This window comes from Nannobrachium achirus (genome assembly GCF_963921795.1).
Source record: "Nannobrachium achirus genome assembly, chromosome: 14".
Classification (NCBI taxonomy): domain Eukaryota; kingdom Metazoa; phylum Chordata; class Actinopteri; order Myctophiformes; family Myctophidae; genus Nannobrachium; species Nannobrachium achirus.
The window spans coordinates 28,643,642-28,661,554 of NC_137821.1; the positions used below are offsets into that span (position 1 = coordinate 28,643,642).

General features: G+C 45.4%; 1 protein-coding gene across 1 annotated transcript in view; it reads left to right on the forward strand.

The window, feature by feature from the left end:
* LOC308298713 (adhesion G protein-coupled receptor L3) overlaps positions 1–17,913 on the forward strand; it is a gene marked incomplete at both ends in the record, with an annotated part of 264,755 nt that overhangs the window by 196,393 nt on the left and 50,449 nt on the right. Inside the window, one exon of the mRNA XM_080742365.1 lies at positions 96–272. Coding sequence (XP_080598491.1) covers positions 96–272 — 177 coding nt within the window. The remainder of the gene's footprint in view (positions 1–95; positions 273–17,913) is intronic.

The window sequence follows — 17,913 nt, forward strand, 5'->3', positions numbered from 1 at the left end:
GTCAACTTGCACTCTTCTTTTCCCCCCCTCCCATTAACGTTGTTGTGTATGATTTGTGCACGCTAATTATTGCATTATTGTTTACCTTCACGCAGCAATCCGAGGAAAACTTCAACCCCAATTGTTCGTTCTGGAGTTACTCGAAGCGGACCATGACTGGGTTCTGGTCCACCCAAGACTGCCGCCTGCTTGGCACCAACCGGACGCACACCACGTGCTCGTGCACCCATCTGACCAACTTCGCTGTCCTCATGGCCCATGTGGACGTCAAGGTAAGAGCTGTGTGAGGCCTTCAGTCACTGGTGTGTTGAAGAGGAGTTGTCTGTCATCAATGTCATCAAGTTCAAGTTACTTTTATTGCCACACAACCAGGTTGGTGGTATTTCGTTTCAGTACAGAATGTTTCTTTCAGCTCTGACACGAGACAAGGAACAAGACATAATACACATGAAGACATTTTCACCATTACCACTTCCAGCAATAAAAACACAGAATCAACAAGAACCAACAAGAACAAGACAGACAACCATTTAGTGACGTTGAGGGGGAGAGGGAGTGGGGTACTGAGTTCTTATGGCTGTTTGGAAGAAGCGGGTGGTCGAGGCATGGATTGATCGGTTTGCCGCTCTGACATCACGCTCTGCCTTCACTGTGATGTCACACTAACAGAATCCCCTTTATGCCCATATATGGAGTTCCCTGATGTCATCAATATTAATCCCATATCTAACAGGACGTCATATGGGAATGCCCATATATGGAGGCCACATCGGCCATATACCACACTAACGGCTGGTTCTACAGGCAGGGATCTCCATGTATGGACATAAAAGGGTATGATGGCAGATTTCATAGACATCATAGGACTTTCACATAACGAATAACTGAGTAAGCATATGTTTGGGCTCTCACAGCATTTCTCCATATACAGTACATGGATCTCCATATATGGGTACCTGGTCTGATATACATCACTGGCTAGATGGGTCGCATGTCGCCCTGAGGCAACTGTGATAGTGCACAGGTAACCCGTGCCAAATATGAAAAAATATTTGCAAATCTACGCACACTGTGTTGAGGGGAGGTACAACAACCCAGCACGCATTGTGATCTCCCATGCTTTTTAGATAAGTGCTGAAAATTGTTCAATTTGTTTACTGAACTCCAGACAGCACTCACAGGATGCTTCTAATGTCAAATGTCCGAGTGCAAAATGCTCATTCAGACAGTGGCTTCGGATGATTACGTTATCTGTGTAAAGTATGTACTGTACGTAGACTACTTCACTCACGGTCCTTCAGTGTGTGTGAAGTGGTTAAAACGGTATGGTTCTTTGCAGTGTGTGCATGTGGGAGGCAATCTGAGTGGCAACATTATTAATGGTGACTACTGACTACTGGTACTCTACGGTACACTACGGTACTTGCTATTTCTCCTGCATTGCATCTACTATGATGTCCTTAGCGGTAACTTGGGTTTTGTCTACACAGCAAAATCTGCAGTTTTAATTTGGGGTTATGGTAAAATAATTACACTTTCAGGTCCCTGTATTCTGCTGCTGTCTACTTTTCAGAAGGTATGTTGTGCAATGTAATGGTGACTGCACTTTGCTGCTGTGATTTTGTTTTGCGGAATTCAGTCTATTCAGGCTTTTTGAAAGCCATTGTATCCAGGATGCCTCTGAGATCCAGTGATGTTTACATGGATTCATCTCCATTGCTTGTTTGTTTGACTACTACTGTACTGTACCACTTGTTCTCCATCTGCCTCCAAGCTACAGTAGGAACAATTTTCACTAATCAGGACATATTTATAGCTTTTTTCTTTTTTTCAAACATAGTTGTCTAATTGATCATCGATGAGAGGTCACTTCAGTTTTCCCAATCACTCAAAGTCAGTGCTCTCAAACACCCACTATGGGTGCCAGACAAGCAATATTCCTTCTGCACTGCAGCTTGCGGTTTGAGGTGCTCTATCTAAGCATTCCTAACTTCACAAGATAGCTGTTATATATACACCGGTAGACATGGCTAGATATATTTGAAAGACATGATAAGGAGTGGAGTAGAGTGAGAACTGAAGAAACGGGGGCACAGGGTGACAGGCAACGCTCTCGGAAAGATCGCCGCGTTGTTTGGTGTGGATCGGTCGTGACAGTGCCATTGTCACCGGCACTTCTCGGGAATGTGATAAAGATGAGCAGGGCCGGAGGAGGAGAGGAAAGAGAGGTGGTGGAAAGTCACCGGCTGAGGATCAACATGACGCGGCGGTGCCGATTGGTGACAGACGATTCAATTGCCTCTGTCACAGGAAGTTGGAGGTTCGGGTTGACGGCGGCAGAGTGCTTCTCAGTATCTCATGGTACCTGAACAACCCCACCCATCTGACCCCTGGCATGTCTTCTGTGTGAGTGTGCATAAAGCACTCTATAAGGGCTGTCCTACTTGGCTGCTAGCCACGTACGCACAAGGCCTAGGACTGTCCTTAATCCTTTCTCCTTTGCCAACCCCTACTCTCTCTCTCTCTTTCTCTCTCTCTGTCACACACACATGCACGCGCGCACACAAACACAAAATACCTAGGCATATACAGTATGTCACAATGCAGGCTTGCACACAGTAGATGCACAGCACACGTGTGCTTATGCAAGGACACAAGAACAGGGTCATGGATACCGTCACTGTCGGACAGAAACCTTGTCTCCAAGTTTCTTTTTTCTTTCTTCGTAAAGCAAAGCCCTGCTTCGTCACACAAGACTGACGCACAAAACTAATGAAAATAGCAGTTCTACAAGCCCACCGCGAGGCGTTGTGTGATTGTAGGTCTGCTATTTTCACTATTTTAGATCCTTTTTAAAATGATCAATACAAAACGAACGGTTTTGGACATACAAGGTTTTCCGACTGACAACGATACTGTAGGTTCTTTGAGTTCGGACAACACTAAAGCGAGTGGATTCACTGTCACTCAGCTGCATGACTGCATGAGTCTCGGTAAGCTCGCTGCCGGCCCCCTGAAGAATGGGGGCCTTCACAGTGTGAAAGGAAGGATGGAAAAGAGGGCAAAATGGAAGTAAAAGGATCGCTTTCAGTGAAGCCTGTCCTCAATGTTTTTGGAAACCCTAGGCTGCCCGCTAAACTGTCCACTTTTCATCCGATGAAGAGTGGACGGGCGGCCGCTTCGCCCCGCTTTCTGCAGTGATGTGCCTTTTTTTTCCTCCTCCCTCCTCTTCCTCTGTTCTTTGTCTTTCTGCTCGGATGCTGTAAAGACAGCTGGTCGGGTGGCGCCACTGGATGCTTGATACGGAGGCATTTTATTTGACAAACTGTCATGACGTTCTGTCTCAAGACACAAAGTGAATAGGAGGAGAGAGGGAGAGAGAGAGAAAGACAGAGAGAGAGAGAGAGAGATGCAGTAACAGAACAAATTGCATAAAATTGGAGTGACCGTGTGTCTTTGTCTCCGTGGCAACGAAACATACCCGTGCTCCATCTCCGCATTGTTATTACTCATTACCCTCGGAGCAATATATTACTTTGTAACCTTGTTTATTCCACACCGCCCATCTCTAAAGCAGAGAGGCAAGCTGTAATTAGCCTACCATCTTCCCTTTGGAGGACAGAGGCGTGCTGCTATCGCCGTCATCTTTCATCTCATTATACTGTATGTTTGGCCGTCGGGGTAGAGCAATGTATGTCGTGCTCTAGTCAGGAATAGTGCTAGTGCTGCATTCAAGGATCTTTTTGTCCAGGCTAATACACTGTGACCTTACTTGGGGTTGGATGTGCTGCATGGGGGATGGGGGGGGGGCAATACATGCTTCTGCTTTTGATATCTCCCCATCAATGGTCATTCATTTTGATGGCTATTCATTCAGGATGTGTTTTGTTCCTGCTTCTGGTTAGACTGAATAGAATACTATAAAATAACATTAAATAAATAAATACATTTTAATAAAATGTATGTTAACCACACGATTTTAACTCATTGACCGGACCACCTGGGCAACCCGAAAATGTCGCTATGTCTTCCACTGCCTGGCTTCTCTTACCTTTTAACGTGGGCACTAGAGTTTCCATCGTGCGCGATCGGACACGGACTATGCATCATGCGTGTGCGGGTATTTCATCAGCAAAAAAATGTAAAATCCATCCAGCCGTTGTCTATTTGTGAGCTGTGTTGTACTATACACAGAAAGCTAACGGCCGGAATAGAGGATGGACCATCCTGCTTCCGGCTTCGGCCTCAATGTTAATCGGTCCGTCTCCATGTTGAAACCGATCAGGAGGATTAGTTTCCGGCCCATTTTAGTTTCGCTGCGCTAATTTTTTTTTTCTTTTTTAATTAAAGCTTGTTAAATTCTCGGGTTCCTCGGGCCTGGCGGAGATCACTACGTTTTTTTTTTTTCTTTTTTTGCAGAGTTTGTGTTAATTACGTTTTCTTAGGTTTCTTAGGTTTGGAGGTTGTTCTATGACATCCTTCTACCAAAAACAAAAAAAAAAAAAAAAAACTTTGAGCTCTCCGACAACGAAGTGATTGTCGGCTTAATCCCACCAACCAGAGGGAGAAGCACAGATTTCGTTTTTCTTTTTGACAGTTTCTCCATTCATTTGTCTTTTTATTTGTTTATCTGCATATACAATTATATATTAGTTACATACTGTAAGCATTGTTGTAACCAGCACCACTGTGAAGCAGTTTGTTTATCTACTGTATACACAAGGAGATTTATCTCGATGGGGCTTGCATTTCCAACTTGCATCGTTCCTGACTTGCATTGTTCCTGAGTCGATACATGTATTTAAAGTTTGATTGCTCAAGACAACACTGTACCACACAATGCACTTTTCCATGCAGTCATTAACCTTTGTTCCAAATATTTAGAACAGTATCTATCTAGCGTTATTTTGTTCTCCACTGTAGATACACCCTATAAGATCTACAATTCATAATTTGAAAACCTATATTATTACAGTCCTCAAGACCCCAAATGCCTTTCTCAAACTATAAAGCTTCCTTCGTACAAGTTCACTATCCCCAGTTCACTCTCACAGGGAGTAATTATATTTCAATTATTATCACCTTTTCAAACTCACTATGTCTAAGTCTTTGATCTGTGGATGTTGGCACATTTCTTTTTTTTCTTTTTTTTCTTCCCAAAACCTCCTTTGTACACCCTTCCTGCACCATGCACACTTTCCACTGGTCTATTGCTGGCGAATACATAAATTCAGAGTATTTTCAGAGCCTGGCAGATTCAAAGTAATGATCTCGCTCGAACTAAAGCAGAGTTCTGCAGAGAATACTAACTAAGGCACGGACTGGTTCACAGCAGCTGAACTCGATCTCATCTCAATGAGTGACTCAATCATACGACCCCTCCCGCGCAGGCGCACCCCTCCCACCCACACATTGTTTGCGAGCAGGGGGGGTAGTTCAGGTAGCAGCCACAAGACAATCGCCAACGGATCAAATGCTGTCACCATCATCTGTCTCGCCACTCAGAACACTTTGTTTGCTAATGCGAGCTGCCTGGCGGGGAGGGGCAGCTCTTTTTTCCGACTGATTCTGCATCCTGAGTTGAAGGATATCGCCGATGGCCATGCAAACAAATTAAAGTCGCAGATGGCAGCGGTGTGTTGGTTGGAGATTAAGTCTCTTTTGTGCATCTTAAATAACTGTTAATGTTTCCATGCCTCCGCCGGGCCTCCAGCCTTGCTCCCAGATGGATGTTTTGAGGTTGTCTGGCCGTCTATCCGTCCGTCCGTCCTTAACTTTGTGAACCTAATATCCCAGGAACACCTTGAGGTAATTTAATGACACTTGGAGGTTGAACTGATGAAAATAGGTGGTCGGAGCTCAAGGTCACTGTAACCTTACAAGAGGTGTTCATTAAATTCCTTCAAAGTCTTCATTCACTACATTTATAATGAGACTAGACAGAGATTTAAGCGGTACAGCGGCCATAACTTACAGGAGGATACGTTTATTTTTTATTTTTTTGTTGTCTTATCCCTACTTTTAACTTTATTTTACTTTTTCCATGTTATAATCTTTTCCATTTTTATTTGTTACATTTCCCTTGTCCTAGTTCTTTCCCTTTTGGAGTAAGTGATGTGAGTGCCGGTACCTTGAAATATGACTTTGCCTGAAAGGCAAAAAAAACGAAAATTGCATCCTTGAACTGCTCTGTTATTGAACCTGGGGACAAGCTGTCATTAAGGCTGCCCGAAAAACCAATTGACATTGTATGGAAATACATTCTTTTCAAGTCCAACTGAGAATCATGGAGGGGATTTAGGCTACTGCGGATTTCTAAAAGTGATGACATGTCTGGCCGACTTGTTCTTGCAGGCCGAAACCCCAGGATCATCACTTCTTTCACACGGCATGGCAACCTGCTGTATATATAAATATAGTCTCACACAGCTGTGATGATGTCATCTTGTTTTTTGTGTAGATGAGAGTGAGGCATCGATTCAGCTGTCTCATTTAGTTTTTCTTTTTCTTTCTTTTTTTAATATGTTTTTATCCCAAGATTTTTGAAACCCATTTTTTCACCCAGTGCCAAAGCTGTAATCCTTGGTTCTGCCCCTTCCTCTGCCACACCTGGGGAGCCCTGACTGGCCAGGTGGGAGAAATTATAGAAACCAGGACTACTACATGTTTTTGTGAGGGTATCTACCCTAGGAGACATGGGGAGAACATGCAAACTCCACACAGAAAGGCCATTTCGCCAACCCCACCTAGGGTGTGGGCGCTGATGATGCCGAGGAGGAAACACGCCCCCAGCGCCCCCCGGCGGGAAACAAACACAGGACCTTCTAGCTGTGAGGCGACAGCGCTACCCACCGCGCCACCGTGCCCTGTCTCATTCAGTTCAACAAGTCTTTTTAGTTTTTGCTTTTCTGCCTTTATTGATAGACACAAAAGAGGTAGAATGAGACGGGGATAGCCGCACAGCAATGGTCTTCGGGAATGGGACTCAAAACCGCAACACTCTGTCAGGCTACTTTAGAGCCTAGGTTCCCAGACCGCTACGCGAGCGGTCTGGGCCAGGTCCAACGGCTCTTTGATGGACACGGGGACAGGCCGATAAAAAACAAAAACAAAAAAAAAACAAAGGTCAGGTTGGGGGCTTGTGTTCTTTTCCTGTGTGAGCTTTTTAAAACTCAACTTTCAGGGCTCCCTGGTGGCTGAAGCTCACCGGAGCTCCTAAAGGCAGCTCTGCTCGTTATTGAACCGTCTCCTTTGAATTTAAGCCTGTCATTTGTGCAAGCTCGCCTGGAGGCCATTGTGGAAGCACCTTTTAAATAGTGAGTCTGAACTCGTGAAAGATAGACCTGCCCCAGTTCCACCTACAGGCCATTATTTTGTCGGTGGTTGTGTGTGTGTGTGTGTGTGTGTGTGTGTGTGTGTGTGTGTGTGTGTGTGTGTGTGTGCGTGTGCGCTGGGGTGGGCTCCAGGGAAGGATTGAAGCACTAGTAAGTGGCAGTACTCCCCACTGACTAGCAGGTATAAATCAATGGCCTCTCTCCCAATGGATGATTAAAGGGGTGACACGTGGGCTCCATTCATCAGAGTGGAGCTGCATCTCCTCCAGATGCATCACACAGCCCACCATCATGGATTGGGGACGCGTGTTTATGTCCTGCACAAATCATTGCTGCCGGGTAGAAGTCTTGTATCTCCATATATTTCATATTTTTATGTTTTTTTTCCCCTTCATAAATTGAGTCTGTTTTATCGTTTGTCGTATGACAGTGATGTGCACGAATTGTGAAACTAGCAAAGCTCACAACACCAGTGAGCTTGTAGATATCTTCGCTAGAAAAAAGCGAATTGAAAATACACCAGACAAAAGACAACCATAAAGTTGAAAGTCTGTCTGCTGGGTTTTATAAATATTTAACAGACGAAAATGATTAACAACAGCTTGTTAATAACCACGTTGGATCCGTTGGAACGCAGGTAATGTTTTTCATTTCCTGAACAGTAACAGTCGCTACAGATCTCGAGTATAACAGCCCTAAATTAACCCAGATGAAGTTGAAAGTGCCCTAGATTATGCTGACCCACGCGGAGAGATCTCCCCGCTACAAGGCCACCTGAAAGCTCTCCTCCTCGGGCATTAGATCACCGTTATCAGAGCCCAGAACATGGAATGACAACATTAGTTACATGTGCTGAATGTTAACTCCCGGCAGGCAGCTGGAAGCTCTCCCATGGCCCCCTTTAAACCTCAAATACCTGGAACGCGCCCGAGTTGCGTTAGATTTTAACCACATTAACCATTATGTTATGTTTTAACCATTGAAAAATAGCAGATACACAAGCTCACAGCGCGGCACTCGGTGCCGCGCTGTGAGCTTGTAGCTTGTAGATCTGCTATTTTTGAAAAATCTTGAAAATGTGTGCAAGTCTTTGAATATCTTTGAGCCGATCTTTGACCCGACATCCAAATCCTTCCTCTAAATCAGTGGTTCTCAAACTTTTTCATGTCAAGGACCCCCAAAATTACATGTATTTGGCTGTGGACCTCCATCTCAAAATATGTTGTTCCAGTGACCCCCCAGAAGCAGAGATTTGAGTTACAAAAGTTTGCTTTGAAAAATATATATTAAAAAATGTGCACACATAATTGCATTTTTCTTTTGATTAATGTTTTACTTTTTCTTGTTCTATTCATATGTATGTCTCTAATTTCATGTTATGGAAAATAAAAATAATTGATAACAAAAAAAAAAAAAAAAAAAATGTGCACACATTTTCAAGTTTTTTCAAAAATAACAGATATACAAGCTCGCAGCGCGGCACTCGGTGCCGTGCTGTGAGCTTGTATATCTGCTATTTTTTCAATAGTTAAAAGCATAAAATAATGGTTAAAGTGGTTAAAATCTAACGCGACGCGGGGGCACGCTCCGGGTCTTTGAGGGTTAAACGTGACGAATGGGCCGGTACCCCCTGATTCATAACGCTCCTCGCCCGCCACCGCCGCTCATCCGCCGTGCAGATCATAAATCCTTGAGCCATACTGTAGGTGAAACTTGACACACGACACCCTGCAGCGAGGCTGCTACCCCCTTAACCACAACCGCGATCCCTCCCGACCCCTCCTCCCCACGCACACCATATTTCACGAGTCCAAAGCCCTTCTCGGGAGGCATGCGGAGCAGAGTTATGCATTTTAATTGGATTGGCTTTTGTGGCCGCACGCTGAGAGGCAATTCTTCTGAGGTATAAAGGATTGACGAAGACGTCCTCCTCGTTCCACCCAATCAGCCCCTCAGGAGTCTACCGAGAAGCAGTTAAAGGGATTTAGCTTTGGACACAGGGTCTTATGGTAATTAAGTGTGTATGATGTGATGTCAGGTTCAGATGGCTTGGCTAGAAATGGCCGGAGCATGATCTAGAAGAAGGCTGTTGTCGTGTACATCCCACCTCCACCCCAGACTGCCGGGCTGCTCAGAAAAACCCCTATGTTGTGCTACATGGGAGCAGATCAGGGCCAGAGCCAATCTCCTGAGGCATCCATCTGGAATGAAAAATATGTGTGTTTAAAGAAATAAAGAAAAAAAGAGAGAAAAGAACGCGGGACATGAGATTGGAAGACAAATCGAATGTGCACAGGCAATGGCGCGCCCCAGTAAGTAACATGTATGACTCGGCAGCACACTGTGACACGCCGCGGAGTGAATTTTTCGGGGCAAATTACGCCTGGCCACTTCGGGGACCGTTATACAGGTTACCGCTGTGCAGGCCTGTCAGCGCAGCGCGAGGTGAGGTGCAGAGCCTCTGCAGATGACATAATTTGCCGTCCGGCCCCTGCAAAAGCCCCCAGGAAAGGAAGAAAAAAAAAGAAGCCAACTTTCTGGTGGACCACAATGCGGCTGTCGTCACACGGTTCTCCCAGAACAATGGAATCGCTCAGCAGCAATGCATCACCCCACGTGTCGGCAGTCGTGGAAATAAGTACTCACGTCATTTACTTAAGTTAAAGTATCAATACTGCAATGTTAGATGTACTCTGTTACAAGTAAAAGTTGTGAATTCGAAATATACTTGAATAAAAGTGTGCAAGTATTGGCATTTAGAAGTACCAAAAGTACCAAAAGTAAAAGTACAAAATGTTTGAAAATAGGAGATCTACAAGCTCACGTGAGCTTGTAGATTGTCTATTTTCAAACAGCTTAGGTGCAAAATAGGGCTAAAGTGATTCATGTATCTATTATAATATTACAATTTATATCTGAAAAGTAATTAGTAACTAAAGTTTTCAAATAAATCTAGTGGAGTAAAAGTACAATATTTGGATCCGAGATGTAGTGTAGAAGTAAAAGTATTGTGTGTTGGACGCAGATTTCCCTCTACCTCCGCTGTCTGTCTACATCTCTGTCTCCCCACTCTCTCTCTCTCTCTCTCTCTCTCTCTCTCTCTCTCTCTCTCTCTCTCTCTCTCTCTCTCTCTCTCTGTGTTTCTCTTCCTCTTCCTTCCTCTATCTCTCTCTCTTTCCTCGTTCTCGTTCGGCCGGCTTGCTTCATTTGAAGGTGAGGATGTGATGGATGGAGCCTGCAGCCGCTGCACAGCCCACTAGCCCAGGAGACCTCCGGGCTCCTCCGTCACAATGCGCTGCAGCTGCTGCCACCCACCGTGTCCGCTGCGAGAGCGACTTACGCCGGATTTTTATTCGTTAGTCGTCGCTCGCCGGTGTCGCACAGCGGAAATGGCGGAGCCGCAAGCGCTGCGAGGTCGTAGATCGGCTGTTTTCTGTGTGTGCGACACGATGTGCACTGTCTCTGTCAGGCAGAAACCTTGTATCTCCAAGTTTCAAATATGTATGTTTTTTTCGGAAAGTCGCACAAAACTAGTGAAAATAGCAGATCTAAGCACACAACGCTTCGCATTGCGAGGCGTTGTGTGCTTGTAGATCTACTGTTTTCACTATTCTAAATAGTTTAAATGACAAAAATAGTTTTTAAAATAACAAATAAGGAAGGTTTTGGACATACAAAGTTTCCACCCGACAACGACAATATATCAGGCATTATGTGTCATGCGTGCACACACACACACACAAACACACACACACACACACACACACACACACACACACACACACACACAGATCACACACACACACGGGCACAAACATCGACAGCTGCTGCCACCCACGTGTGGGTGCCCTCGCAGTGCGGGGGGAGACAAACGAAGAAAAAATCACGCACCCGTAACCCGCCTCCCCCCCTCGTTTTTCATTATACGGATGCACATCTGCATGTGCGCACGCGCCCGCCGCTCCGCAGGGCACCTCGCCACCCCTCCCCCCCAACCCCTCCCCTCGTCGTGGTTGTATACACAACGGCTCATCAGGCAGGGAAATCAAAAGGAGTGGCGCTCTCCCCCCAGACTGCAGGAGCGCCGTGGCTGTTATCCCACCACAGCCTCTTAATGATCAGCATCTGTCGGCCCCTCCCGAGCCAAGCTGCCGCTAAACAAGCCTTTTTTGTGACACTTCATAGCCCCGGGTCTCCTCCTCCTCTTCGTCGGAACTCTGCTTTTCTTTTGGAGGGGGGGGGGGGGGGGGGGGGGTGTTGATGAGTCCTTCTTCGCCCTCTTACTGCAACCCCGGCCCCCCTCCCACCTCCTCCCACCACCAACACACGCGGCATTGCTGACTAAGGTCGAAATGTGATTTAAAGCGGCGCTTGCTTGGGAGAGGAGGTATATGCCTTTTTTTTATATTTTCTTTCAACGTAAGCAAATATTTCCACGGATGTATTCCACATTATAGCTTTGAGTCACGTGTTATTTTCCTAGAGGATGAGAGAGTGTGACGTCTTTAAAATCAAGATTAGATTAGATTAGATCATATTAGTTTATTCTGTAATTATTGACTTTTTAAATTATAATACAAAAACTTTTTTTGTATTCTTATTTCAAAATCCAATATCATTCACCCATCAGTCAATCAGTCAACTGTCGTTCTCCATTGTTATGACATGCCCACGTTTTCAACGTTCAAATCAAATTGCTCCTCTTATGTCCCGGCTGCCTGTCCCGTTTCGCTGAGAAATACGGCGCGATACGAGAAGTTAGATGCTCTCCAAATGCCGTTTCATCTGGACTAATATTGCAAGTGGCTAAGCCGAGCATCCTATCTCTCCAACGCAGGCTGATGGGTCCATTTCCAGGCTATGGGTTTGTGGCGATTGTAAAATGTGAGTGATGCACAAGTGGAGGAGGGGGGAGAGAGAGAGGGGGAGGGAGGGAGAGAGAGAGAGAGAGGGGGAGGGAGGGAGGGAGGGAGGGAGGGAGAGAGAGATGAAAATGTGGGTAGAGTGTACCGACCAAATTCCCTCGTCATTACCTCATTACCTCATCATCACTTAAGATGTGTCCTATTTAGAACAGAGACCATGTTCCTTCATATGACGTGCAAAACCTTGTATCTAAAAAGTTTCAAATTTGTACGTTTTTTTTTCTTTCGTAAAGTAAATCTCTTCTTCATCATACAAGACTGTCGCACAAAACTAGTGAAAATAGCCAATCTAGTGCGAGGCGTTGTGTGCTTGTAGATCGGCTATTTTCACTATTTTAAATACGTTTTTTAAAATGATAAAGACAATATGAACCGCTTTGGACATACAAGGTTTCTACCGGACAACAACGATATGCTTTCTTTGGTTGCTTTGCAGTAGGTTCCTGATTACCCACCAGAACACCAACAGAGATGGACACTGATTCTCTACACTTGTACACAGCCTGTGAGCTCTCCTGTCGGCCACAGCTGCTAGTAGCGTCCGTCTGAAGCTCACACTGAACCACAGCTCGACTATTAATGGCAAGACATGAATATTAATATTGGAGATGTAGCCAAACAGGCAACCGAGCTAATAAGCTATCCTGCCCTGACCTTAATAAGACATCCTTTAATTATTTGGAACAATGGAAAATTGTAGGAGGGAAAACGGCTCTCTGTATGGCATGAGGGAGAGTGCCCTGCAAATAACAATCACTTCTGACAAAACACAGACTGAGGGGGAGTCCTCAGATAAAACAGTAGTCACAATTAATTAAGCTCTCTCTGTCAAAGCAAACGTCCCAAGATATGACTGGAAAGTACTGCCTTTACAACTACATTGTATAATTATAATTATTATTATTATTATTTATGTATTTATTTTATTATCAACACTAGCCCTTACCCGTTCAAAGATATGAGCTCCGAAATGATGTGCAGTGTGTGGATTATGGGATGTGCACTGTGCACACAGTATATGAGGGATGGAAAGTAACTTTAACTGGTGCTTGCATGCTAATATGTAGGAGCATCAATGTAAGAAATACCCGTTCCATTTAACGGCTACAGAGATACTGTGTACCGATCTGCATGATTTTGGACAACATCTGTAACAGGGCCAGAACCACCCCCCCCCCCCCCCCCCCCCGCCCGCCCGCCCGCCTGCCCGCCTGCACACACACACACACTCCCCCCCCGTGTGTGTGTGTGTGTGTGTGTGTGTGTGTGTGTGTGTGTGTGTGTGGGTTTGTGTGTGATTGTGCATGGCCTGAACAACAGCGCCCCTCCCTTAACATGTGTGGTCACAAAAGGTACTGTAGGCTAAATAGATATAGATACACCATAAAAATGCAATTATACAGCATACGATTTGTGAAAGTGACAAACGGGCTTCACAGTTATGTCAGGTGTGTTCATATGCTGATGGTGATGCGATTTCAGATCAATTGCTCCAGCCACTGAGGAGAAACGCGGTTTCAGACAGACAGACAGACACTCAGACAGACAGACAGACATTCGGAAAATTATATGTTAGATAGCTTTACAACAAATATAGCTTGGACCACTACAGAAATTGCCCATGAACATTTCATATCCAGGATATCACTGACTATATCCCTCTTACAAACTGCCCACAATTCCGCACATAAAGCCTGCCGAATACAGTTCTTCTTTTTTTTACCCAGTCTTGTTACAGAGAGAAAGAGCGCCCATCAGAATGGCAGTCATCGCTTTTCAGACACTTTATTCACCTGTGCCGGCTTTTTTCTGTGCCGCAGACAGATACGAGTGGTTCATCAAAGCGTGCACGGTGGCAGGGAGGGAGGGAGTGTGTTCCAGTAAAGGAGTGGTTAAAGTGATCCCTGTGTACACAACCATCAAGACGTCGTGAAGGCGAGGGAAGCGGTCAAGGGGGCAGGCCAGAACTTGGACAGCAACCAGTCTGAGGAGAACAAGAGTGCATGAATGAAGGCTCGGCAGCATCTCTTCAAAACAAAACATACAACAGGCTTGAGGAGGAGGAGGAGGAGGAGGAGGAGCTGATGGAGAATGTGTGGAGGGGAGCGGTGGAGCATGGTGAGAGCAAATAAGGCAAGGCCTGAGAGGTCCTCAGTTATATCTATCGAGAGGTACCACCTGGTTCTCTCACTTTTGCAACGTGTTTGGCAATACTCCAGAAGTGGAAGGTGCCAATGAGGAGATCCCCGACATCTTTACAGACCTTAATCTAAATGACGTACCTTGTACTGCTATAGAGCACTGATTCTCAAAGTGGGGTCTGGTGCACTTAGGCACATAATTGACAAGGTTAAGTCCTGCTCAATTACTGTATGTGGATACCAACAACCTAGCAGCAATGTCAACATTCACTGACGACACGGACATTCATGGGAAGGCATTCAATCCTATCCAGACGAGTACAACCCTCTCTGCTCCATGCAATTGAGTTGACACTCACCAACACATGCACTTAAAGTGATAACACCAGACGATGAAACTGACTGATTCACAATCACATCAAGGGTTCTACAAGAGGGGAGGCTGAGGGCAGGAAAGTGGGCCTCTTATTTGAATGCCAATAGGATATTAACAACCCAAAGGCACATTGCTCAGGTGTGTGTGCTCTCTTCACCTTCCAGTCCCTTGAACGAGAGCTTACAATGACCTGAAGAAGATATGAGGCTCCATTATGATATAAGAGTTGTTTAAAATCTCCTTTTTCTTTGCCACTGTGGAGATTGTACTGCTCCACAGCCGTGAGCCACAGACCCTTGAGAGGTCCCTCAACGACTGCTGCACCTGCATATTGTGGGTGGCACCTCTGCACCACCACATCTCCTGGCCGGGAACATGCCATCCTTTTCAGCAAGCTCTCGAGACTTGGTGACAAGTTAGCAGCACACAGAATGCAGCTGGCAGGTCATTGCCAGAGGCGCCAGGGACTGGGGGCCCATCAAGTAACTCCTGCGGGAACCGACTGACAGCGAGAAGAGGCAGAAGACCTCATATGTTGGGGCAGTGACAAAGGACAGTGGAGCTGAGGAGACCAGTGAGCTGGATAGCCTCATGGCACAGCTGTGTGTGTGTGTGTGTGTGTGTGTGTGTGTGTGTGTGTGTGTGTGTGTGTGTGTGTGTGTGTGTGTGTGTGTGTGTGTGTGTGTGTGTGTGTGTGTGTGTGTGTGTGTGTGTGTGTGTGTGTGTGTGTGTGTATGGGTGGAGCAGCCCTCTGAAAGCCTGGCTGAGACTGACCAAGTAGTCAGAGTAATAATAGTAGTTTTTGTGTGTATAGTCTCTCACATGTCGCGCTGCGACGCGTTGTGAGCTTGGAGGTCGGCTATTTTCGGTACTTGATACCACACTGACTAAGCATAATCAAGTCAATACTGGAGATGTGACGTAACGGCATGGATTTATAAACAGAGAGGGCAATTCTTTCAACATAAGATGCTGCATTCAAGTTCAGGAGTGTTTGGACAAGGCAATTCTCTTTGAATGCTGCCTTCAGGTATGGCATGGACAGAGGGCATTTGCGTTTCTTTCACCGTAGTAAAAACTGCATTCATGGTCTGGAGAGGGCACTTTTTACAGATGGATAAAAGGGCAGGGGCTCAAGCCCCCTTTGATGTCTATGTGTGCATGTGCCTGGCGTCACCCGAGTGCTGAATGTAATAAAAGCTTGAGTTCCACCCAAACATTTCTTGAGTCCCAGCAGGGAGCCGCGTCATTTTGAAGGCAGGTTTTTTTAACAGTAAATCAGCTCGTCATTTTCTTCCCCTTTATTTTAAGTCAAAGCCCAGTGGACTGTAGAGGAGGAGGATTCCTCTGGGAAATTAAGGAATGTAGGAAGCTGACCAAATTGTTTGGGCGCAGTAATCATGTTAAGTTAATAAATCAAGATGTCGCCGTCTGATGCTCAATTCCCAGGTTTTCCATATGGGAGACATTTTCTTAAGCGTGTGTCATGTTCTCTGCCTACAACCTGACAAGCATACCCCTCCTCCCCTCTCCTCACCGCACGCATGCATGCATGCACGCGCGCGCATACACACACACACACACACACACACACACACACACACACACACACACACACACACACACACACACACACACACACTATTATTTGGGTGTTTACTTAGAATTATTGGATAGTGACAGTGGCGTCAGTTCAGAAAAAGCTAAGGTATGGCAACATGATGTTGCCATACCTTAGCAACAGGGATGATACATTTATTTTAAGAAGTACATAAAAAAAATTCCCCCGTTTCTACGCTTTCTTGGGCTGGATATGGCAGCCTGGAACAGTTGTTCAAGTGCAGCTAAACTTGGCATGTTAGTAAACGTGCCACAATTAACAATAATGCATTGCACCCGTGCAGCTGACCTGCAGAACCTGCGGAACCTGGGAATATACCATCTTGTCAAGATGGGGAGACTACAAGTGTGGAGAATATAATTATAATACCTTGTTAAAGTGACCATTTTGTAAAATGTTGCATTTGTAGTTATTTTACTGTAATTTAACAACATAATAGCCAGCACAGATAGACAAAGAGACATTCATGAATTTAAATTTAAAAGTAACTTTTATCCCCCCCCCCCCCCCCCCCCCCTGGACCCAGGGCATGGCAGTTGCATACCCAACTGCCATACCCAATTGACGCCCCTGGATAGTGACGTTTTACCAAGTGCCAGCTGTGAATGTGCTTTGGGCTGTGATGTACAACGCTGTTTTGGTAACACACTTGGACAGTTTCTGGCTGTGTCAACTGAAAGTGTTCAGAGGACATCGGCGTATCCTTGCTGATCCAGCAAAACGGTCATCAGCCCCTCCTCAAAGGGCCTATTTGCAATCTTGTGATGAGCGCGTGAGAGATTGATGGGTCTTGTGGGTGATGCCATGGAGGATCTTTAATGAGATCCTTAACTCTCCCAGCCATTTACAATATGCTTGTGCGCCTATACTGCCAGGATTATTATTTTTTTTTCAGTCCTACAATACAACAATCAATGACCAGAATATAATTGTAAACTGCAGTCTATTTGTATACCACAAGAGTGCGCCAACGACTAAGTGATCAGGCTGACTCATTAGACTGAATGAGAATGACCTGCAGCCTGTGTTTATAATGGAACTGACGGCCGGCCGGAGCGCCCAAACAAACAGCATCGTGCACGCCCTCACGGGCGCAATCAGTTTATTTCAAACACTCGACCATGATGCTGGGTGACCACTCTGTCAGCCTCTCATTTTTTTCCGAATGAAAATCCGTCTACATATGGTAAAGTTTGATAAGAAAAACGTTGGCTTTCAATGCTAAAATTTGCATATGCTATGCTATATGCAAATGACTTCCGGGTTACGTCATCGATGACATCATTTCCATCGCATTATCATTGCTGAAGCTTAAATGAAGCTAGAATGGTCATTTATGGCTCTAAAAATGTCAAAAAAATACCAAAAAAATCAGAAAACCATCAGGAAGGCGACGTTTGGCGATCTGGCTGGCTGGGCCTCCTCAAAATGGCGACGTTTGGCGATTTGGCTGTGAACTAGTTAGAGTCTTGTGGTTTTGGACAGCGTTTCTACTTTGACGATTATCAATAAGATG